A 26,132-nucleotide genomic window follows, 5' to 3' on the forward strand; every position below is an offset into this window, starting at 1 on the left:
CAGACATAACGTCTCCGGGACCTTCAGGATCCAAAGTGTCATCGCCTGGTCTGCAGGCAACGCTAGCAACTGAATGAACTGAATGAACACTGTTAGACACGTTATAAAATACAACAGGAATGATGTGGATGATATTGACGGAAGATAGCGTTCAACAGAATAAGTGAGTTTTCTTGGTGTCTTTCTAGTTAAGAAAGTTTAGTCAGTCAGCAGCACAACTAGGCTCGGACCTGCTGGCACTATGCTGATGTTGCTAACATTTGCACCCACATTTCGGCAGCGAAAGTTCATAAAATGGATAACGGAAAGTTCATAAAATGGATAACGGAAAGTTCATAAAATGGATAACGGAAAGTTCATAAAATGGATAACGGAAAGTTCATAAAATGGATAACGGTAATGGTGAAAATTATAAGTTGGCCTTATAAGTGCCAACAGATATTCAAGGTATAAGTAGATGAAATGAACATAAAAGGGGTCTTATTTTCAACTAAAGTGTACTGCAGATGTAGGGAGTTGAAACATTTTCTGAATGAGCTAGTTGGCCCCTTTAAATAAACGGGTATCTATTCATACAGTGAGATCGCCAAAGTTTAATAAACTGAAAATGCAATAACTGTAATTTTGAAGTAGATGATGTATAGGACATGTGTCGCTTGTGTCTTGTGACTTATTGTAAAAATGATATAAAGGGTTCAAAATCGCATAGTTACAAATATAATAGTAACTTCATATGATAATATTAACCACTGGTTATTTCAGAGAGGAAAAAAATGGGGACACTATTGCTTCCATTCGGGACAATACAACACAGAATTCGGGACCACTGGGGGACACAAAGAAAAAAAGTTAATTTCGAGCCCTGGTCCCTACCAATATTTCTGATTTGAAGAAAAAAAAAATCACGCTCTATGCGTGGTACACAAATGGATACTGTAGGTTTCCACTGGGCAAAACACCACGCAAAATTCGCTCATGAATATTCGCTCTGGGGGCGTGGTCGCGAAAACAGCAAGCATGTCTGGCTACCGTGTCAGTTAGCAAGTGCGGTTGCAGTGCAGTGACCGGCTGCTAGCTAGCAAACTGTCCTTGAGGAATGTAACGTTCTATTAGCTTGTAAAATGAATCAGTTAACAACAGTTTGTATTCAGTGTGTAAAAACGACAACATACGAATATGACTGTTTTCTAAGTTTGTGTGGCATGTAAATAACAATCCGACTTGATACCAACAACAACTGGAGTTCATTGAGGTCACAAAGACATTATTAAATCATATCAGATTGTGCAAATGTTGGCTAATATTGCACCGAGTCTTGCTTGTGAAGTGTCTGCAAACTTTAGCAGCCAGCTAACCCTTAATTTGAAGTGCTTCAGTTAAGACCTGCAGAGCCCTGACCAAGTTCGTGTAACATGACACATGTAACAACAACCCGATGGTGATGTGGACATTGTTTGTGGCCCAGACACCTTTTAATCAAATAAAACATTTTCACGTAATAAGTATAACAGCCTCTGCCTTCTTGAGAAGAAATTTTTGGTTACTCCCGCCTCTCTTTTGAAAACGTCACATACCGAGTACATACATACGCTGAACTGATTGGTTTTCAAGGGGGTTCGGAGGCTAAAACCTTTTCTCTATAGAACCCTGTCACTCCCTCCTCTCCCTCCCCTCTCCGCTCTGGGCTCAAGAAGACAACAAAAAGGCAGTAATATAACAACAACCAATCAGAATTCAGATACATTCTGTTGCCAGGTAAAATTGTAACCTTTCAGTGTGTCAAAGTTCTAGAGCCCTCGTCATGTTTTACCGTTAGATCAATCACATATCAGCCTAAACTAGCGTTCTAAAACTAGTTACAGATCCTACAGAAGAGAGCCGACTCCCCCTGCCAGCCTCATGGAACGCAGTGTTTAAGGCTCCGGATGTGTTTTACTTCCATTTATGAGGGAAAGGAACATGCACCCTCCCGACAGTCAATGCGTTATTCACTTGTAAAACACATTTGCAAATTGGTAGAATGAGTTAATCATCACATGCAAGATTTGCAATTAATCAAATAAATTGTATATTACTATTCAAGAATTACTACAGTTCTGAACTTCAAATTTTAAAAGTCTGGACTTTGGAGAGATGATGGATACTCTTTTGGTGGAACACAACAGAGCAAAATATTGTGACCCTCTAATGTTGACCTGAAGTTGGCACCACTGGGAGTTGGCATTGGGTTTATGTCCCCACCAATATTAAAGTGTATATTCTGGACCAATTTCATGTTTTTTTAAATATGAAAGTATGTCCCTTTACACACTCATCCAGAAGGGTAATTTTGCACAAGGCCATCTGTCTACAGCAGAAAAAAATAAAATAACAAAACACGTCTGGAAAAATCCCAAGGGAGTCTGGAGCCAGATTCGTGACGTCACCTGCGGAAGTGCCAGCAGGCTGCGAGAGCTTGTACGGTTTCAGTGCACAGCCTGTGTAGACCAAGCGCTCCCATTTCTCTCTCATTGTCCGGTCTTTTGGGAAACGATGAGGACTAATCCCATCAAGATTGGTGTTGCTACACCCTCCTACGATACATCTGTTAACCATTTTAATAATTACGCGATAACGTTGAAGAAATTTGCAGAAAACCACCAGGTCGTTTTCTCATAAACAAACCAGCGCTGACGTAGGATTCAGAGGGAGGCGTGCCGCAGATGACGTCACGAAAATCAGTGTTTGCCGGGAAATCCAAATGCCAAGTTTTTTCAGAGGCGGACCAATTCGCCTCAAATGGCTTGATTTCAACTGAATTTTTCTGGTATTGCGCAAGGTAAAAAAATTGCACAAAATGCAAAATGTGACAGATATTTGACCAAAGTTTAATATAAAATAGGAGAATTACTGTACATTGATCTTGCGCCTGAATTTACCCATGATATGCACTTTAATACCAAACCTACGCCCTTGCCTACATGTTATCGCGTTCTAATTGTTACTTTTATCCAAATGACAGCTGGCAATACGTTGTTACTTTGCACTTTTTGTTTCTCTGGGTACTAATCTTTGAGAAACTGGATTGGCATAATATTGCCTGTGAAGAAAAGAATGTCTGTCTTTTTATTACCCTGTGCCAAGTTAATATTTACTTAAGTGCAATTTTCAAGAGCCATAGATTGTATTTTATTTATTGTTTTTGTTGTGAGTGGTTTTGTTTGATTTGTTTTATTTCTTTAGATTATTTATTTATATTTATATATTTTTTTACGTTCCACTGTTGAACTGAATAAGTTGACTTAATTAAAGTTTACCGTTCTTTGAAAGGGTGTATTTGCATGATCATTATTATTTTACTAGTGGCATAAAATTGTCTTGAAAAGACGTCAACAATAAAATCTCATCTCATCTCATCTCATCTCATTATCTCTAGCCGCTTTATCCTTCTACAGGGTCGCAGGCAAGCTGGAGCCTATCCCAGCTGACTACGGGCGAAAGGCGGGGTACACCCTGGACAAGTCGCCAGGTCATCACAGGGCTGACACATAGACACAGACAACCATTCACACTCACATTCACACCTACGGTCAATTTAGAGTCACCAGTTAACCTAACCTGCATGTCTTTGGACTGTGGGGGAAACCGGAGCACCCGGAGGAAACCCACGCGGACACGGGGAGAACATGCAAACTCCACACAGAAAGGCCCTCGCCGGTCCCGGGGCCCGAACCCAGGACCTTCCTGCTGTGAGGCGACAGCGCTAACCACTACACCACCGTGCCGCCCCAACAATAAAATCGTTTATCGCAATCATTTCTGAGACAATATATCGTCCAACAAAAGTTGTAATCGTGACAGGCCTAACGAGGTAGTTTGTCTTCATGGAGTTGTGTTTATGAGGTAGTTTGTATTGAGGTAGGTTATTTGTGCTCATGTGGTTGTTTACGAGGTTGTGTTCAGGAGTTTGCGTTCATGTCGTCGTTTACGAGGCAGTTTGTGTTCAGATAGGTTATTTGCCTCACCTGATGTCCCCTCGCTCACATTCTGTTTGTTGCGAAGTAAACGTAAAATCTGATGACCGTGTAAAATAACTGTCCTGGCAATTATGTAAAAATTAGAAAAGGCCTATGTACATCTTGAACCCATGGGCTTTGATTCATATAAAAGTTCAACACTGATCTGCCACAGATGAAACTTTTCCGGGCAGTATCGTTTGTTGTGCAATCTGACTTTTTGTTTGTTTGTTTGCTTGATTGTTTGATTTTTCTCTGTTCTACCACATGGATTCGCTCGTTGAGGAGATCTAGACCAGGGCAAACACAGGAAACTCAAAGCAGGAGGCTCTCGGTGGATGAAGAGCAGAGAGCCACAGCGCTGTGGTTTTACTGTAGAGTAACAGCACAGCAGCTCTGATGGAGACCTGCTTTGTTCTGCCTGGAATGTGTTTATGGGCAGCTTCTTCCTGCCGAGCGTGTATTACACCCATTTCTGACCTGTGGGTGAAGAGATCAGCAGCCGCTGACAGACTGAACATACATTCATTAGAGATTGTGAGGAATTTTCCAGATTTTTCAGATGCCTGTGCAGCTTTGTTCCGCTAATGCCGAGCCTTTTCAGCTGAAACTCTTCTTTATTATTCATGGTGGCTGTTTTTTTTTTTTTTTTTGTCGACATGTTAATGTGTGACACAGGGTTAAAAATATGTTTTGTGCTGTGGAAAAGTTTGTGCAGGCTGGGTTCGGGCCGTTTCCCAGAGTTAGAAATGATTCACTGTGACCAGCTAATTGAGCGAATGTCTCAGCTTTAATTTGGCAGTGTGAAGAGGCTTATTAAAAATGTGCTTATGCTCTGGAACACTTTCTTTTTTTCTTTTAAACATGCTCATATATTCCTTTTGTGTCTGTCTTGTCTGCAGGATTACTAAACCCCTGACGTTTGCCGACTGTGTGGGTGATGAGCTTCCTCTGGGCTGGGAGGTTGTGTATGACCAGCAGATTGGGGTTTACTACATCGACCACATAAACAGTGAGTTTAACTCCTGTACTCCTCCTTTCCTTCATAACACACACACGCATCCATACTGTTTGGGCCATGCAACATTATTATGGGGTGTGTGTTTAATAAATGGGTCTCGTTAAAATCTTGTGCAGTTGAGCGTAAAAGTTTGCACCACCCCTTGTTTTGAATGAGGACGCATACAGCAGTAAGGCCATCATGGCATCGCCTCACCCGTCACAAATTCCTCAAAACTTGCATTTAAATTACTTAAGACATTTAGTATTCATCTCATCTCATTATCTCATTATCTCTAGCCGCTTTATCCTTCTACAGGGTCGCAGGCAAGCTGGAGCCTATCCCAGCTGACTACGGGTGAAAGGCGGGGTACACCCTGGACAAGTCGCCAGGTCATCACAGGGCTGACACATAGACACAGACAACCATTCACACCTACGGTCAATTTAGAGTCACCAGTTAACCTAACCTGCATGTCTTTGGACTGTGGGGGAAACCGGAGCACCCGGAGGAAACCCACGCAGACACGGGGAGAACATGCAAACTCCACACAGAAAGGCCCTCGCCGGCCCCGGGGCTCGAACCCAGGACCTTCTTGCTGTGAGGCGACAGCGCTAACCACTACACCACCGTGCCGCCCATTTAGTATTCAAACACATTTAATATGAATGAGCTTAGCCCATAATATTGGACTGCCCCAGACTTTAACCAAGGCCATCCTTAAAAAAAAATCCGTTTCCTGTCCACCGGGTGGGCAAAAAAAATTTCAGTCGGGAGGGAGGGATTTTTTTTTTTTTTTATTATATATGGATGGATAAGAAATCGCAATGCTGTGTTTGCTTTTTCTTTCAGTACTTTTTTTTATTACAAAAGCAGACACATTTAATAAAATATGACAGTTAAATCAACTGAAACTTGTACAAAAACTTTAAGTTAGCATTTTAAATGCTGACTGCAACATTTGCAAAACTTTTACAAAGGTACTTAAAATGTCCGACACACGGACTTTTTGTAGTTCTAAATCGACCGTTAGGCCTAGTTCGGATGAAATTACACTATTAAAATGATCACTGAATGATTTTGTTTTTCTGAATCTTTACTATTTTGTTGTTCGCTAGAATACCATTTTGCGATTTCACACTTCAGCAAATGTTTGAAAACTCCGGATCGCCTTCCTTCATGGTGGCTGCCATTTTTTTGTGCCGCACGGCGCATGCGCAGAGCTGATTCGACAGGGCTTTCCACAAGCGCCGGCTGCCGGCCATACAATTAAGTCCAGCCGGCTACTTTAATGACTATTTTTGTAGCCCACAGGCTCTAAATATTAATTTTCGATTTTAATAAAATTAAATGTTTATCTAACGGACTGACAATAATGTCAAACTGAACCGTTGATCAAGAGAGAGTAACTCATCCGCGCCCCGACATGCAGTGTGCGCGCGCACTCAGCTGCGTGAATGTGTCATGCACCGAAAATAAGTGATTTACAAGCCAGGAACGCCTCATGATGCAATACGCAAGAAAAGAAAGAAGATTTACTGCCATTTTATTTTGTATTTGAGTAAAGTGAATAAATAAATGGTCTGTGGAAAATACATTTAACCCTGGGAACTGCGTGCACAGGAGTTTGTTTTGTGTTTACCCCCCCCGGCTACTTATTTATCATGGCTGGCTAGTATGAGCCTTAGTGGAAAGCCCTGGGAATGCGGAAATGTCAAGTTCGATTTTAGATTTACGAACCCGAAAAAAATGTCGAAAAACCGGCGTTAAAAAAAAAATTTCACCCGCACAAACGGCACTCACCCGGCCGGTGGACCGGAAACAGAACATTTTTTAATAATGGCCCAAAGTAAAATCATCTGTTTCTCAAAGAAAATAACAAGGAGACACAGTCATAATTTTGTTATAAAGTATGCTGCATTTTTGCACAGGCAAAGTAATATTTATTTCTTACAGATATTTAGTTTAGTTTTTATCCACCACTGGCTGAAAGGCCCAAAGGGGGATTATGTCGTGGTGATGTCCGTCCGTCCCGAGAAAGGTGTTCACCTTCTGAAATCAACTCCTTTCACAATTTTAGAGGAATTTCATGAAACTTGGCAGGATTCATTGTTATCTATTGGTAATACGCATATTGTAATTTGGTTAAATTGGGTCACATTTTGCCAGAGTTACAGCCCTTGATTAACAAAATTATTATAATTTAACAATTTCATGAGTGTGTTTTCCTTCTGAAATCAACTCCTTCCACAATTTTTGGAGGAGTTTCACCAAACTTGGCAAAAGGCATTGTTAGATGTCGGTAGTGCTCATATTGTAATTTAGTTCAATTCGGTGGCATTTTACCAGAGTTACAGCCCTTAATTAACAACCTTGTACTTTCACAATTTCATGAAGGTGTGCTTGCCTTCTGACATCAACTCCTCTCACAATTTTTGGACGAATTTCTCGAAGCTTGGCAAAAAGCCTTGTTATATGACGGTAATACGCATATTGCGATTTAATTTCATTTGTGAAAATTTTCCCAGAGTTTTGACCCTTGATTAAATAACTTGTACTTTGACAATTTCATGAGGGTGTACGTTCTTCTGAAATCAACTCCTCTCAAAATTTGTGGAGGAATTTCACCAAACTTGGCAAAAGGCTTTGTTATATGACGCATATATACGCGGCACGGTGGTATAGTGGTTAGTGCTGTCACCTCACAGCAAGAAGGTTCTGGGTTCGAGCCCAGCGGCTGACGGGCCTTTCTGTTGGGGAAACCAGAGCGGGGGTGCTCTGGTTTCCCCCACAGTTCAAAGATGTGCAGTTAAGTTAACATGGGGCAGCCTTGGACTGAAGTGCCCTTGAGCGAGGTACCTAACCCCTAACTGCTCCCCGGGTGCTGTAGTATGACTGCCCACTGCTCTGGCGGTGTGTGCGCGCGTGTGTTCACTGCTTCAGATGCATTCAGATGTTAAATGCAGAAGATGAATCTCACTGTGCTTGAGTGTGCATGTGACAAAGGTTTCTTCTTCTAAGAATTGAAATTTTGTTTCATTTGGGCAAATTTTCCCAGAGTTATGCCCTTGATTATTAACAAACTTGTACTTTGGCAATTTCATCAAGGTGTGCTTGCTTTCTGAAATCAACTTCCCTCACAATTTTTGGAGGAATTTCATGTAATTTGGCAAAACGTTTTTATCCCCCGCTGGCCAAAAGGCCCGAAGGGGGATTATGTCGTGGCGATGTCCATCCGTCCGTCCCGGGAAGGGTACTCGCCTTCTGAAATCAACTCCTCTCACAATTTTTGGAGGAATTTCACGACATTTGACAGGATTCTTTGTTCTATGTTGGTAATACGCATATTACAATTTCGTTCAATTCAGTTGCATTTCACCAGAGTTATGGCATAGTTGCCAGCGGGGGATATTGTGCTCTCAGAGCACTCTTGTCTATCTTTCACGCAGCCTGGGATCTACGCAATGATCCACGATCTGTTCTGTAATGATCTGTCTATATCGAAAGAAAGAGTATTCAATCAGTAAAGTTTGTTCTGGCAGTCCTGTTATTTCTCTACTGAAGCTGTAAAGAATATAGGGAAAGGGAACAGTGTTTGAGCTATAGTATTGAGCGTGATTTAGGTATTGATCAGTCACACTCAATATTTGGACATTATACAGGATCTATAGCATTAGTTAGAAGTTTGGATACCCCTTCTAATTCAATAGTTTTTCTTTTTACTACAGTTATGGAATAGGGCTATTTACTGTATTTTTACTAATTATATTAATTTTTACTACTATTACTGTTTACTGTTTGATCTCAAACACATTAAGAAGGCAAGAAATTGCGCTAATTAACTTTTGACGAGGCACACCTGTTAACTGAAAAGCATTCCAGGTGATTACCTCATGAAGCTGCTTCAGATAATGCCAATGGTGTGCAAAGTGTCATCAAGGTGAACGCTGGCTACTTTGAAGAATCTAAATTATGAAACTTGTTGTTTGCTACATAATTCCATATATTTTCCATATGTTATTTCATAGTTTTGATGTCTTCAATCTTGTTGTACAATAGTAGTAGTAGTAGTGTGTTTATTGCCTCCAAAAGGCGAGAACATAAAATTAAAAATACATAAACTCGGAACAATATACAGACAGCAACAATTAGAAATAATAATAAAGGTATAAAAATTTAAAATGGGATGAGCATCATCTCATCTCATTATCTCTAGCCGCTTTATCCTTCTACAGGGTCGCAGGCAAGCTGGAGCCTATCCCAGCTGACGATGGGCAAAAGGCGGGGTACACCCTGGACAAGTCGCCAGGTCGTCACAGGGCTGACACATACACACAGACAACCATTCACACTCACATCTACGGTCAATTTAGAGTCACCAGTTAACCTAACCTGCATGTCTTTGGACTGTGGGGGAAACCGGAGCACCCGGAGGAAACCCACGCGGACACGGGGAGAACATGCAAACTCCACACAGAAAGGCCCTCGTCGGCCACGGGGCTCGAACCCGGACCTTCTTGCTGTGAGGCGACAGCGCTAACCACTACACCACCATGCCGCCCCGGATGAGCATCATATTAAGAACATTTCTATCCTATAGATCATGACTTAACAATAACTGGCGAACAGAATCAACTAGGCCATCATCTCTGGTAAAACATTTCAGGGTGCGTTTAAGAGATATTCCATGGTTAAGACACGTTTGACTAGTTCGCGCAACTAGGTTGTCTTGACAAGATGATTTTATCACATGATTTTTTGGCCAAGTAAGAATATATAAAAAGATCTGGCCCTAGAGTCAGGAACTAGCACATTTCGTAACAATTGTAAATAGTCAATGTCCAGTGTAGTCTCAATCCTATGTATTCCTATAGCGTTCAACAGAGGACACAGAGCTTGGATTTACTCCATCAACAAGGATTTTGTCATGTTAACACAGCGTATACCATCTAAGTACCGGTCTAATCTGTGTTCCATACATAACTGACAGTCTCAGCATCAGATCCATGCGTACATAATCCTACGCCTTGCAAAGAGAAAAATGCATTCCTACAGGCCTTCACTCGGTTATCTACATGTCATGATTTCTGACGACTGGACAGTGTAACACCAAGATACTTTATACTATTATTTTCAACAAGTTCATCTTTATTCAGGTACCAAAGCGGATGAGGGTGTAAATAGCGTTTGACAAACGTACAGCAATGCATTTTGATGTCAAAATACAGAAAAACCTCCTGAAGGAGAAGGTGTATCCAGACTTTTGACAGGCGCTGTAGATGGCACAACTTGCAGCTTTGGAGCATGTTCATGATATTTGTACATATCCCAATGCCGCTGTTCTCCCAGAAACCACGCAGATTGAGAACCCAAGGACGCAATGGCGCCAGGAGCAGGAGCGCATGCTGAAGGAGTATCTGGTGGTGGCACAGGAGGCCCTCAATGCCAAGAAGGAGATGTACCTGATCAAGCAGCAGAGGCTGGAGCTGGCGCAGCAGGAGATGCAGCTCTTCAACCAGCTTAGCCAGGACGACAACCGCTCCATCACCAGCTGTGAGATCACACACGCTCTCACACTGACTCATATTCATTCTCTCTCTCTCTCTCTCTCTCTCTCACACACACACACACACACACACAGAGCCGGTTGTATTGTGGGCGTTTTAATTTAAGAGCTCTATAACTCATTGACTGGTAGAGCCCGTCCGTTTCCTCACCTCGGCTTCTCTGACCTCCTCCCTTCCTCTCTTTCTTTCTCCCTCCTCTTCAGTGAGCGTGCTCTCACTGCAACAGCAGACCCCTCCTTTTCCTCTTCCCTCCTCCTCCTCCTCCTTTCCCGCATGCCCTCGCCTTTTTTTTTTTCTCATTCACCAGTTCTCGCCCTACATTCCTTCTTTTTCTGACCGAATAAATGTGTGTCAAACACTTTTATGAAAAGTTGATTGCAATACACACATTTTTAAAACAAATACTTATAAAGGTCTATTTTTTTTGTCCTCAAAAATGACAAATTCCCCTTTTTGTTCATTTGTAGTTCACTCATTATATACTTACACTATACAACTGGTTTACTGATTACTGTATTAGTGGAGAGTTTGGAGAAGAGCAGCAGGATGGAAATCAAAAGTATTTCGCTGAATATTTAAAGGTAAACTGCCTTTCAGATTTTAAGTGTAGGTCATAAAAAGAATTTTCCCGACACCCAGTTATTTTTTGTTTAGTGGACTGAAAGCTACTGAATTCGAATCAAAGACTTCCAATTTTATTATTTTTTTTAAAAAAATAGAACAATTAATGAATTTAGGGCCACATGGCCCTAAATTCTAGGGCTGTAACGATACACCCAACTCACGATTCGATTCGTATCGCGATTTTTGACCCACAATTCGATACGCCCACGATTTTTTTTAAAATGTTTTTTTAAAGTAGTAAATTTGACTTATTAACATTTACTTACTTACATTAACTATTTAATAACAAATAATTCAGACCACTGCAGAGAATGAGTAATATGTATGCAAAAATGAACAAATGTATATCCAAAGATTGTTTTATTTCTCAAAATAATACTGTTGAGCCGGAAGCTCTGTTTTTTTCGGTTCTGAAAAAGTCATTTTTACAAATCGTGTAAATCCGTTAAGATTTTTTTTTTTTTGGGGGGGGGGGGGGGGGGTGGCTCTCTCACTGTCTCACTCTCATAGGGCCAATGATTTTCTGTGATCGCGGAAAACAGATGGAAATTACGGAATTTTTATGGTGAAACATTGCTCGCGTGTCAAAATGTAACTGCCGCAGAAGGCTTCCGCCCAAGCAGACATGCCTTCAGTGTTGCCAGATATTGCTAACATTTTCCACCCCAAAATATGTTCAAAACCAGCCAAAAAGCACCTAAATCTGCCCAATCTGGCAACACTGCATGCCTTTCCGGTCAAGTGATTGTGATTGGCTTGTGGCACACCTAGCCAGCCAATGAGCTGCTTGTTTACAGATTCGCTCCCCGCGTCGCAACCAGAATGGCGACCGCTTAAAAGAAATGAATGCTCTGCCAGTGGCGAGTGTGGACGTTGCGTGACTCACAGAAGATTGTCGCAGGTCGGCGAAAAAACGACTTACTAATAGATATAAAAAAATAAAAGTAATTTAAGTAAGTTTAAAATGTAATTTAAATAAAAAGTAAAGTATTCATAAATTGAAGTTTGGAAGCGCCTCTGTTTTTGGGCTGAGAAGTTTGAAAGGGTGTACCGCGATTCTGCCTTCTTGTATCGCGATACGGATCGTGGCTCTGCGTATCGCGATTTCGATTTCGATACGCATATCGTTACAGCCCTATTAAATTCTCTGCTATTTTTTCCTGCTTCATCATGACCCAGTTCAAGAAGCTACATCATGCATCATGTGGTGGGCTTTCCCCGTTCGCGCAAGGCATTGTGGGATATAAATTTGAAACAGGAGAGAAAAATGGAGGATGTGAGTGTGCGAATGAAACGTGAAAGCCCGACTACAGTAACGGAAAGCGAGAAGAAAAGACGTTATGTTGCGAAGGAAAGGAAACGCAGGACCAAACTAATAAATATCGGCGCTCAGCGAGCACCTCGGTGTGATCAGCTGTTCATTTAGCGACAGAATGATGGAACTGTCAGTGCACAGTCAAAGGTAAACCTGCGCATGCACAGACACATGGACTTCCTCTGTCTGCTTGACTGCGCGAAGCGAGCGATTTCATGCACATTATTTGCTCGGGAATGTTAGGACTAGGACTGTTTTGGCCTCTAGAGGCCGCTGTTATTTCCTTTTCATGTCGTGTTTATTTTGGCCTCTAGAGGCCGCCACTGTTCCTGTGTTTTGTGTTTGTGTTAATTGCCTAATTATCTTCACCTGTGTCCTTAATTAGTTTGTCTATTTATACCCCTGAGTTCAGTCCTCTTGTCACGGAGTCTTTGTGCTGTTATGTTTATCTCCAGTTTCCTTTGTACTGTGTTTTTTGATCTTCTTAGCTTTTGAATTTTTGCACTTTGCTTTTCTTTTGGATAAATACTCTTTGGTTTTTTTTTTTGTCTTTTGTTTTGCCCTGTATATAGTGTATATAGTTTAAATAAACCTTTTGATTCTTTTTCTACTTCCGCCTCACGCCTCTGCATTTGAGTCATCCCCCTGGTGGCCTAGTGGGGGTTTGCTGGATTATCACACCAACGAACCAGGTTCGAATCCCAGCAAAACCCTAACAGAAAGACTCCGTCATGACCGACTCAGCAGAGGCTGCTTCAACTGTCTACCCGGCCAACCTTCAGGGAATTATGGCAGCTTTGACACGCTTCGGAGCGACCATGGACGCTCATGGACGTACGCTCACCAGCCAACGTGAGGCCCTCGCTCGCCACGAGGAACTGCTTCAGCAAATTGGGAAAACCCTGGCACAGCTGACATCTCTGCCTGCATCTCCTGCTCCTGATCCAGTTCCTGCTCCTGATCCAGCTCCCACTCCTGCTCCAGTGCCTCCTGCAATGCTGCCTTCTTCACCTCGCGAACCCAGCCTTCCTGCACCACAGAGGTATGACGGCAAGCACAGTGAGTGCCGAGAGTTCCTTACCCAGTGTCAACTCACCTTTGAGCTTCAGCCTACCACCTACACTACGGATCGCCGCAAGATTGCCTTTGTGATCACCTTATTAGCTGGTAAGGCGCGAGCCTGGGCTACTGCTATCTGGCAAAGACAGGGACCTGAGTGCTTTGATTTCCAGCTGTTTTCTGAAGAGATGCTTCGGGTCTTCGATCAGGCAGACATCAGTACCGACGCAGCCCGAAAGCTCATGTCCATCCGGCAAGGAGGAAGCGTCGCAGATTACGCCATCTCGTTCCGAACACTCGCAGCAGTAAGTGGATGGAACGAGACTGCCCTGGTGTCAGCCTTCCACCATGGTCTGTCTGACCCCATCAAGGACGGTCTGGCCTCTATTGGATGCCCAAGTGACCTCGAAACCCTCATCTCGCATGCTACTCGTCTGGACAACAGGATGAGAGAACGCCACCAAGCCTTGAGCCCCCCCAGCCTCCCTACCTCTACCTGGAGACCGTCTACCTCCTTCAGTGACTGTCCAGAACCCATGCAAGTGGGTCGTACTCGCCTCTCCGCATCTGAGAGGGAGCGCAGAAGGAGGGACAAGTGCTGCATCTACTGTGGCAAGCCTGGTCACTTCCGAGCATCATGTCCCGAACTCTTGGGAAAAGGACCGCCCCGTCCAGCCGAGGGAGGGTTGTGACGGGGCCTACCCTCTCTCCCGGACTCCCTGGCCAAGGAATCTACATCCCGGTCTCCATCTCCTGGGGTGAGTCTGTCCACTCTTGTCAAGCTTTGATAGACTCAGGGGCGGCTGGGAACTTTATGGATATTCACTTCGCCCAAAGCATCAATATACCTACTGCACCTCTTGAAGTCCCTCTGTCTGTGTCTGCCCTCGATGGCCAAGCGTTAGGTGATGGAAGAGTCACTCAAGTTACTTCTCCAGTCTTCCTCCAGTCTCAAGGTCACAAGGAAGAAATATCCCTGCACCTGATTCCTTCACCTGAGTTCCCAGTTATTCTAGGCCTTCCTTGGCTTATTCGCCACAACCCTCGCATAGACTGGGTAACAAGCCAGGTTGTGGAATGGGGTCCTGCATGCCATGCCTCTTGTCTGCTCTCTAGCTCTCCTGTGTCTCCTGCCGAGCCCCCTGATCTCACCGAGTTATCTCAAGTTCCCACAGAGTACTGGGATCTCAAGGAAGTTTTCAGCAAGAGCAGGGCCGCCGTTCTTCCTCCGCACCGGGCCTACGACTGTGCCATCGACTTGCTCCCTGGGACTACCCCTCCTCGTGGCAGACTGTTTTCACTCTCTCAGCCAGAACGCAAGGCCATGGAGGAATACCTCAAAGATGCCCTGGTCTCTGGGTTTATTCGACCCTCCACTTCACCTGCTGGAGCCGGCTTCTTCTTTGTCGGCAAGAAGGATGGGGGGCTCCGACCATGTATTGATTACAGGGGCCTGAATAAGATCACTGTGCGCAACCGATATCCCCTTCCGCTGATGTCCACAGCTTTCGACCTGCTCCAAGGCGCCACCGTCTTCACCAAGTTGGACCTACGGAACGCATACCACCTCATCCGTATCCGACAGGGAGACGAGTGGAAGACTGCCTTTAACACCCCGTCTGGGCACTACGAATACCAGGTGATGCCCTTCGGACTCACCAACGCACCAGCTGTTTTTCAGGCCCTAATCAACGACGTCTTAAGGGACATGATTAACCTATACGTTTTTGTCTACCTCGACGACATCCTTATCTTTTCCAAGACCGTGCAGGAGCACCGCCACCATGTCCGCCAGGTTCTCCAGAGGCTGCTACAGAACAATCTGTTCGCCAAGGCCCAGAAATGCGAATTTCATGTTCCCGAGGTCTCCTTTCTGGGATTTATTGTACGGACAGGCCAACTCCAAATGGACCCTGCCAAGACCCTGGCCGTCCGGGATTGGCCTACTCCCAAGTCCGTTAAGGAGGTTCAGCGGTTCTTAGGATTCGCTAACTTCTACCGCAAGTTCATCAGGAACTTCAGTTCTGTGGCAGCACCCATGTCAGACCTCACCAAAGGGACAGGTGGATCTTATGGCTGGTCTCCTCAGGCAGAAAAGGCGTTCAAAGACCTCAAGGACCGCTTCTGCACGGCACCCATTCTGGTTCTCCCGGACACCTCCCAACCATTCATCGTGGAGGTGGACGCCTCGGACAGTGGTGTCGGCGCGGTGCTCTCTCAACGTTCGGAAGGAAAGCTGCACCCCTGCGCTTACTTCTCCCACCGCCTGAGTCCTGCTGAGTCCCGGTACGATGTGGGGGATCGAGAACTGCTAGCGGTCAAACTGGCCCTTGAGGAGTGGAGGCACTGGCTGGAGGGAGCACAACATCCATTCCTGGTTTGGACTGACCACAAGAACCTGGAGTACCTCCAGCAAGCCAAGAGACTGAACCCTCGACAGGCTAGGTGGGCCCTGTTTTTCAGTCGGTTTGACTTCACCCTCTCATACCGCCCCGGCTCCAAGAACACCAAACCTGACGCACTGTCCAGACTGTTCTCTGCCACTAACAGGGAGAATGAAGTCGGGCCTATTATCCCTGTGTCCCGGATTGTGGCCCCTGTTCGCTGGGGTATTGAGGAGGCTGTCCGACGAGCCCAACGCCAGGACCCCGGTCCTGGGACGGGGCCACCAGGCCTCTTGTACGTCCCACATCAAGCCCGGGCCAAGGTTCTCCAGTGGGGTCACTCTTCCCCTCTCACCGCCCACCCGGGAGCTCGGAGGACCCTGGACTTCCTGAAAAGACGCTTCTGGTGGCCTAACATGGAGAAGGAAGTAAGGTCATTTGTCCTGTCCTGTGAGGTTTGCACCAGAACCAAGAACCCACGACAGCGTCCCCAGGGTCTCCTGCATCCTCTGACCATTCCCCGGCGTCCCTGGTCCCACGTGGCAGTCGACTTTATCACGGGTCTCCCTGAGTCACAAGGTAACACGGTCATTTTGGTCTTAGTTGACAGATTCTCCAAGGCCTGCCGCTTCATACCACTGTGCAAACTCCCCTCTGCTCTTGAAACTGCGAAACTTTTGTTTAATCATGTCTTCCGAGTCTTTGGTCTTCCACAGGACATCGTCTCAGACCGAGGGCCCCAGTTCTCCTCCCGAGTGTGGCACGGGTTCTGCAAGGTCATCGGAGCCACTGCCAGCCTCTCCTCTGGGTTTCACCCACAGTCCAATGGTCAGACGGAGAGGCTCAACCAGGACCTGGAAACCACCCTGCGAGGCCTGGCTATGGATAACCCGACATCGTGGAGCACCTGGCTGCCATGGGCGGAGTACGCCCACAACACCCTGCAGTCATCGGCCACCAAGCTGTCGCCATTCCAGTGCCAATTCGGGTTCCAGCCACCTCTGTTCCCGGACCAGGAGGAGGACGCAGGGGTGCCCTCGGTCAACCAATATGTGAGACGGTGTCGCAAGACCTGGAGCAAGGTCAGGAAAACCCTCATACAGACCTCCAGAACCAACCAGACTCAGGCCAACCGCCATAGAAGACCTGCACACGCTTTCCGCCCTGGGCAGCGTGTTTGGCTGTCCACTAAGGACCTTCCACTGCGGGTGGAGAACCGCAAGCTTGCTCCTCGCTACATTGGCCCCTTCAAGGTGGTGCGCAGGGTGAACCCTGTCTCCTACCGGCTCCAGTTGCCCCGGACTCTGAGGATCAACCCCACTTTCCATGTTTCCCTGTTACAGCCCGTACTGACGTCTACGTATGCCCCTGCCCCTAGGAACCCCCCACCCCCCCGCATCTTCCAGGGGCAGACTGTGTTCACTGTGAATCGCCTGCTTGACTCCCGCCGGGTCCGCGGCGGGTTGCAATATCTGGTGGACTGGGAGGGCTATGGTCCTGAGGAGCGCTGCTGGGTTCCTGCTCGGGATGTCCTTGATAAAGAACTATGCCGGGACTTCCATTCGGCCCATCCGGATCGCCCTGGGAACGTCAGGAGACGCTCCTAGAGGGGGGGGTCCTGTTAGGACTAGGACTGTTTTGGCCTCTAGAGGCCGCTGTTATTTCCTTTTCATGTCGTGTTTATTTTGGCCTCTAGAGGCCGCCACTGTTCCTGTGTTTTGTGTTTGTGTTAATTGCCTAATTATCTTCACCTGTGTCCTTAATTAGTTTGTCTATTTATACCCCTGAGTTCAGTCCTCTTGTCACGGAGTCTTTGTGCTGTTATGTTTATCTCCAGTTTCCTTTGTACTGTGTTTTTTGATCTTCTTAGCTTTTGAATTTTTGCACTTTGCTTTTCTTTTGGATAAATACTCTTTGGTTTTTTTTTTTGTCTTTTGTTTTGCCCTGTATATAGTGTATATAGTTTAAATAAACCTTTTGATTCTTTTTCTACTTCCGCCTCACGCCTCTGCATTTGAGTCATCCCCCTGGTGGCCTAGTGGGGGTTTGCTGGATTATCACACCAACGAACCAGGTTCGAATCCCAGCAAAACCCTAACAGGGAATCCCCTCAACTTAAATGAATGGCCTGATATTTTGTGAGATATTACAGAAATAAACGTATATCACAATCACCAAATTTCAAAGGGAACTAAATTTCACTGATTTTATGAAATCGAAAGGCCGTCTAGCTTTAACTAATGCAATTATTCAGTCAATTAAGAACAAAATGGGTTTATTGTACTTGATCATACATTAGTTAAAACCTTGTTTCCAAATGTATAATTCTTTGACCTGAAATAAGACAGATGGTTAATTTGACAATGAATGATAAATGACTGAATGACCACCATATAAAGTAAATGAAAGGCTTGTGAACTTAATGACCCAGGATTAATAACATCACTATTTAATGTGTAGCTGAGCTCACCCTTAGTTTTTAGTTCAAGCATGGAATATTCAACATCCTTTTTTAATCCTGCTGATGCATGATTTGACCCTGTGTACCCTTGATTTTTTTTTTCCCTGCATCATGAGCATCAGGATTATATCTGGATTAAAGCTGATCCACATGAAAGCGCAGGTGTAAATAAATCTAAGCTGCATTTAAAACTGTGATTCAGCAGTGTTTACACAAACCACTTCAAGAGCTGCATTTTAGCCAGATGTTACGCAGCTGTGACTGAGTCTGTCTCGTCAAGGCACATTTGACAACCAAACTTCTTCCTAATCCATCGTTTTATACCACAATGCTATTGAATGTGAAAAATCTGATTAGTCATGAGGTGTTGATTAATTTTCTATAACGGCAGCTCTGACTGTAGTGCCTGCTCGAAGGCAAATCACAGATTCATATTAAAGGCCTGGTTCCACAATAAAGATAACTATAAATACAAAAGTCCCCTGCAGTTTATGTGGTTGGTGGTCACACCAAACCAATAACGATGCCTATAGCCCAGGCCTGGGTTTATCCGTATCCGTGAGATTGCTTCTGGAGCGATCCTCCCCCCCCCCCCCCCTTCCAGGCCTGGACCTGATCCGATAAAACATCTGACCAGTCAGGTAATTGTTTACATGTGACGTTGTCTGAGCACGTCCTGTTTTTCCCCGGCATCTTTGTACATCCTTGTTGCATCACGAAGTCACCGAAAATAAAAAATCTAATACAAAGCACGGATCTTTTATTCACGGATGTGTGATTTTCCGTGAAATCTCATCTCATCTCTCATTATCTCTAGCCGCTTTATCCTGTTCTACAGGGTCGCAGGCAAGCTGGAGCCTATCCCAGCTGACTACGGGCAAAAGGCGGGGTACACCCTGGACAAGTCGCCAGGTCATCACAGGGCTGACACATAGACACAGACAACCATTCACACTCACATTCACACCTACGGTCAATTTAGAGTCACCAGTTAACCTAACCTGCATGTCTTTGGACTGTGGGGGAAACCGGAGCACCCGGAGGAAACCCACGCGGACACGGGGAGAACATGCAAACTCCACACAGAAAGGCCCTCCCCGGCCACGGGGCTCGAACCCGGACCTTCTTGCTGTGAGGCGACAGCACTAACCACTACACCACCATGCCGCCCTTTCCGTGAAATATCAATAGTAAATTTAATAAAGTAAACATATAAATACAGGTAAGATAGTTTTAATTATGAACTTCGGCAGTCCAAACATTTAACTGTTCTAGATTTCTTAATTTTTTTTATCCATGATGCTTCATCCGTATGAAATCGGTAACCAATCTGTAATATACTGAAACGTCCGTGACTAGTCCGTAAATTATTAACATCCATGTTGCATCCGGGGCGGCACGGTGGTGTAGTGGTTAGCGCTGTCGCCTCACAGCAAGAAGGTCCGGGTTCGAGCCCTGTGGCCAGCGAGGGCCTTTCTGTGCGGAGTTTGCATGTTGTCCGCGTGGGTTTCCTCCGGGTGCTCCGGTTTCCCCCACAGTCCAAAGACATGCAGGTTAGGTTAACTGGTGACTCTAAATTGACCGTAGGTGTGAATGTGAGTGCGAATGGTTGTCTGTGTGTCAGCCCTGTGATGACCTGGCGACTTGTCCAGGGTGTACCCCGCCTTTCGCCTGTAGTCAGCTGGGATAGGCTCCAGCTTGCCTGCGACCCTGTAGAACAGGATAAAGCGGCTAGAGATAATGAGATGAGATGTTGCATCCGTATTAAAATCCGTAACCACTCCGTATTTTGTATCCTTGTTTATTATATTTCCGTAATCCGTGACCTATCCGTGTTTTATCAACCACTGGAGTGTGTGCATGGGTTGTTTTGGAGTCCAAGCTGTACAGTATGACCTGGAATAATGTGCTACTACTTGGGGGGGAAAAAACTTCCATGACTATTCCTAAGTTGCATGCATTTATTTCCCCGAGTGTCAGGACCAAGTGATATTACAGTGGGGATTATAGTTGTGGTGTTTCTGCTCCAGACTGGAATTAAATTCAGACAGAGGTACAGTCATAGCTGTAGTTATAGGCATAGTTATAGTTATCGGTGTTGTGGAACCGTGCCCTAATGCACTCGTTTTAGTACTTGTATGTTATTGTTTCTATAGTGATACTTTGCACAGGAGTGTCTAAACTCAGAAGTAAACCCGTTTCTGGTTTCAGCTTTCTGACCATTGGAAAGTCTTCAGAATGGACAGCTTTTCATGTCACGGTTTCTTAGTAACAGGACCGGCTGAATTTTTGTCTTAAAAGTAGATGGCCTTTTGATTTCATAAAATTGGTGAAATTTAGTTCCCTCTGAAATTTGGACATTGTGATATGTTTATTTCTGTAATATCTTAAAAAAACAACAAAACAAAAAAACCCTCAGGCCATTCTGTAGCTGGGAAGTGATTTAATTTGAGGAGATTCCCGAGCAAATAATTTACATGAAAGCGCTCGCTTCGCTCAGTCAAACAGACAGAGGAAGTCCGTGTGTCTGTGCATACGCAGGTTTACCTTGACCGTGCACTGACAATTAATCATTCTGTCGCTAAACGAACAGCTGATCACATCGAGGTGCTTACTGACCACTGATATTTATTAGTTTGGTCCTGCGTTTCTTTTCCTTCGCAACATAACATCTTTTCTTCTCGCTTTCCGTTACTGTAGTCGGTCTTTCTCGTTTGATTCGCACACTCACGTCCTCCATTTTTCTCTCCTGTTTCAAATTTGTATCCCACAATGCCTTGCGCAAACAGGGAACCCCCCCACCATGTCATGAATGATGTAGTATCTTGTTTTGCGTCATGGTGAAGCAGGAAAAAATAGTGGAGAATTTAGGGCCACGTGGCCCTAAATTCATTAATTGTTCTATTAAAACAAACAAATAAAATTGGAAGTCTGTGATTCGAATTCAGTAGTTTTCGGTCCACTAAACAAAAATAATTGGGTGTCAGGGAAAATTCTTTTTATGACCCAGACTCAAAAAATCTGAAAGGCAATACAGCTTTAAAGGAACAGTCCACCGTACTTCCATAATGAAATATGCTCTTATCTGAATTGAGACGAGCTGCTCCGTACCTATCTGAGCTTTGCGCGACCTCCCAGTCAGTCAGACACAGTCAGACGCGCTGTCACTCCTGTTAGCAATGTAGCTAGGCTCAGTATGGCCAATGGTATTTTTTGGGGCTGTAGTTAGATGCGACCAAACTCTTCCGCGTTTTTCCTGTTTACATAGGTTTATATGACCAGTGATATGAAACAAGTTCAGTTACACAAATTGAAACATGGCGATTTTCTATGCGATGGAAAGTCCTCACTATACGGTAATGACAGGCGTACTAACACCTTCTGCGCGCTTCGGCAGCGCATTGATATCTGAGCTCCGTATCAATGCGCTGCCGAAGCGCGCAGAAGGTGTTAGTACGCCTGTCATTATAGTGCGGACTTTCCATAGCATAGAAAATCGCCACGTTTCAATTTGTGTAACTGAACTTGTTTCATATCACTGGTCATATAAACCTATGCAAACAGGAAAAACGCGGAAGAGTTTGGTCGCATCTAACTACAGCCCCAAAAAATACCATTGGCCATGCTGAGCCTAGCTACATTGCTAACAGGAGTGACAGCGCGTCTGACTGCGTCTGACTGACTGGGAGGTCGCGCAAAGCTCGGATAAGTACGGAGCAGCTCGTCTCAATTCAGATAAGAGCATATTTCATTATGGAAGTACGGTGGACTGTTCCTTTAAGTTCAAGAGGGGGGCGAAGAAGACAAGGAATGTCTGTTTATAGCTGTTAAGACATAAGTTAGTACCTGTTATTACTTGTTTGATGGCCGTTCCACAACATTAACTGTAATTCGATTTAAAAAAAAAGCAAAAAAACTATGATGTGTTGTTCTTTGATAAAATAATATTAGCATTGGCAAAAGTTTGTGGGATAAGAGGATTGAACTCACAGGGGACATGCTGTTTGAGAAAGATAATCAACTTGTCAGCACCTGCCATTGATTATTTTCCTAGAACAGTGCATCCCAAAGTGTTTTATGCCATACTTTTATAAAAAAAATGCTTAAGTACATTGAAATGATGCACAAATTTGTGATCTTTCACATAAAACACACAAACATGGAAAGCTGGTGTTCGAATGTAATAATTAGATTTTCTTTTGTGGTTAAAAGCTCATCAGGATACAAACAACACGAACACCAGGTCTTTGATTATCGTTGGTGCACAAACAGATTTCAAGAGTATGACAGGAATGCACTTCAACCCTCCAACTGTCAGAGTTGAATGCAGGAGGAGAAAAAGTGGCAGATGGAGGGAAAGAAGGAAAAAACGAGCACAAAAGCCCTTTTAATCACAGGACACTGTATCCCCCTGCTTTCTTCTTCCTTCATTTGTGTGACAGCCGGAGTACAATGGAGTTGAATTTCAGTGCTTGCATTCCTTGATTCATGTTCTCCTGCTCACGCTGTCGATCCCTCTCTCACCGTCTTACCCTTTCTGTCTTTTTGCAGCACACTCGGGCTCTTCTTCAAATGCAAAATATGACCCTGACCAAATCAAAGCGGAAATTGCCTGTAGGCGTGAACGGGTAAGTTATTATCCTCCGAGAACAATGCTTCACACGTCACGCCTAGGAGGGGCCTGTTTGGGAAGACATTGGTGTGTGTGTGTGTGTGTGTGTGTGTGTGTGTGTGTGTGTCAGTGTCAGTCAGGGGCACCTTTAGGACTGATTCACAGACTCGGGCTTCCCTGGATTGAAGTTGTGATTGTGTTTTAAATATACAATATGAGTTACATCATACGTATGCCCTATCAAACAGTGACTCTAGGTAGCCATTTTGCTCATGTAACAAACCTTTTCCTTCTTACTTCAGTGCTAAAATATTTATTCAGAAGATCTCTGCAGAGTCAGCTCACATTGGAGAGCTAGGGTACTGTTGGAATGTGTTTTGGAGGGTGTGTGTGTGTCTGTGTGTGTGTGTGTGTGGGTGGGCAGGTCCGTTTCCTCTTCCTGTATGTGTGTGTGTAGGTTAGAGGTGTTGGTGTGAGACCTTTCTGTTTATTGATGACTCTGCTTCCCAAGGTCCCCCCCTCCCTTATTGACAGAAGTCCACTGTGTATTTGTGTAAAATTGTGTGTGTGTGTGTGTGTGTGTGTGTGTGTGTGTGTGTGTGTGTGTGTGTGTGTGTAATTCCATCTGTTATGTCCCCAGCTTTCTAGGCTCAAACAGGAGCTGGCCCAGATGAGACAGGAGCTGCAATTCAAAGAAATGGGCGTAGAGACGCTACAAGAGTGAGTTTTACACACACACACACACACACACACACCTGAATGTGGAAAGTGAAATACAAGTCAAATCAATTCTGCTTATTTATCCTCTCCTTTCTTTGGAGCTTCCCTAGAAATGTACCGTTAATTTGCCCTACACTGTGTTAGGGTTCCTGTCCATAGCGTGTCAGTGTGTGTCTGAGCAAATTGACTCAAGGGATTTCGGCGTTTTGGTATCGGGCTAAAGACATTTAAGTTATTCCAGGAAATCGAGTCATACATGAGCTGATAGCCAACGACGACATTGGCTATAAGCCATGTATGATGAGATTGAGTGGAATAACTGTATTATTCTATCCACATTCACTGGATTTTGAGAAACGGAGCATTTTTATTTTTTGCAAATTCGATAAATAAAACCTTTATACAAAACGTCTGACACAATCATTTCCACTTAGAATGTAAACAAACCGGCGAAATGACAGGAGCAATTTGTGAAAAATGCTGTAGTAATAATTCATGAAAAAAGAAATAGGTACCCTGTGGGTACGTGGCTACTGCTTATAAATAAAATAGTTTTCTGATCCCATGTCCAAACAATAAATACAGCATATATATTTACTCTATGAGGCAGTAGCCACAAAAATGAAGCGTAGACCAAAAATGAACAATTTAAAAATCACAGAAGTAAAATATACCAAGTGTCTGTACTTTATATTATTCTACTCTTACCTCTTACAGTTTTCAAAATTGAAACCTCCGAACCGAGGCTGACATACACACGCTATTGACATGACCCAGACTCTTATTTCCCGGAAAAGGCCCGGCGCTAGAACTCGGGGTCTCAATACTCTTTTCGACAACTTCCTGTAACGACTCGGAAGTGCGTCACATCGACATCACACATGGGACCACTGGCCAAAGAAGGCGAGGAAAGGGGGACGACCTGGAGTATATTTTAAAATAGGAACACACTTTCCCTCAGTAATAAGCATAAACATGTCTGAAAGCGGGCGGCACGGTGGCGTAGTGGTTAGCGCTGTCGCCTCACAGCAAGAAGGTCCGGGTTCGAGCCCCGTGGCCAGCGAGGGCCATTCTGTGCAGAGTTTGCATGTTCTCCCCGTGTCTGCGTGGGTTTCCTCCAGGTGCTCCGGTTTCCCCCACAGTCCAAAGACATGCAGGTTAGGTTAACTGGTGACTCTAAATTGACCGTAGGTGTGAATGTGAGTGTGAATGGTTGTCTGTGTCTATGTGTCAGCCCTGTGATGACCTGGCGATTTGTCCAGGGTGTACCCCGCCTTTCACCCGTAGTCAGCTGGGATAGGCTCCAGCTCGCCTGCGACCCTGTAGAACAGGATAAAGCGGCTACAGATAATGAGATGAGATGAGATGTCTGAAAGCGATTTTTTTTAGTCTAGTCTATTTATTTCGAATGGTGAACTGAATTGTATACACTCACCAGCCATTTTAATAGGAACACCTGTATGCGTGTGCACACGCAGCGTGCTATTGTTACTCATTCTTACAACACGATGACATAGTGGCTACAGCAGTAACCACAAAAAGATGCATTTTTACCATGAAATACTTGTATTCCATATTTTGTTACTTTTTTATTTTAAGGTTTTGTTTTAGAGCAGAGGTGGGCAAACTACGGCCCGCGGGCCACATCCGGCCCGTTGGCGTTTTTAATCCGGCCCGCGGAAGACAATCATATAAACACGATTGAGCAGATCTATAAACTATAAGCATCAGTGTTATCACATAGACAGGTGTTCTAGAGAGCCGTCTTTCCAGTCAGTCGTATTCACGCGAGATTACATTTGCAGAGTGGTGCAGCGCGTGCCATGGAAATCATTCTGGCGCCCGTGCCACTGATGATCTCGAGAACACAGGATAAAACTTTACAATGAGTGGTCCTAAAAAAAGAAAAGTGGACAGTGAGTGCAGGGTGTTCAATAAAGAATGGACAACTAAATATTTTTTTTTTGCTGAAGTCCGATCAAAGGCTGTATGCCTTATTTGCAAAGAAACCGTTGCAGTTTTAAAGGAATATAACATCAAACGGCACTTTTCCTCCAAGCATGCTAATTATGCTAACAACCAGTCAGCGCAAGCACGGATGAATACAGCTCAGCGGTTGCTGAGTGAATGTGAGTATTAACACTTTCTCTTTTTAAAACTATGTTGGAGCTGTAATAAGATGGTAGTCACATGTTTACAGACATAATAATATAAAAAGTATAACTCTTAGTAATTTTGGTTGTCATGGGTGGCTGCTGTAGTGCTGGTGTTTGTTTTTATGTGTATATTTTTTTTTATGTGCCAATCTATTGAACTGTAAGCATTTTTCTGCTCTGCCTTTGTTAACTGAGAACTAAAATAAATGTCAATCTGATCTGCATTTGGGTCTCTGTCA

General features: G+C 44.4%; 1 protein-coding gene across 3 annotated transcripts in view; it reads left to right on the top strand.

Annotated features, from left to right (window-relative positions):
• wwc3 (WWC family member 3) overlaps window positions 1-26,132 on the top strand; it is a 147,548-nt gene that overhangs the window by 61,827 nt on the left and 59,589 nt on the right. For all 3 annotated transcript variants that reach the window (XM_060919879.1, XM_060919877.1, XM_060919878.1), the window contains exons 2-5: window positions 4,898-5,007; window positions 10,345-10,548; window positions 22,957-23,033; window positions 23,658-23,737. In XM_060919879.1, the coding sequence (XP_060775862.1) occupies window positions 4,898-5,007; window positions 10,345-10,548; window positions 22,957-23,033; window positions 23,658-23,737 (471 nt within the window). The remainder of the gene's footprint in view (window positions 1-4,897; window positions 5,008-10,344; window positions 10,549-22,956; window positions 23,034-23,657; window positions 23,738-26,132) is intronic.

This window comes from Neoarius graeffei, chromosome 4 (assembly GCF_027579695.1).
Source record: "Neoarius graeffei isolate fNeoGra1 chromosome 4, fNeoGra1.pri, whole genome shotgun sequence".
Lineage (NCBI taxonomy): Eukaryota > Metazoa > Chordata > Actinopteri > Siluriformes > Ariidae > Neoarius > Neoarius graeffei.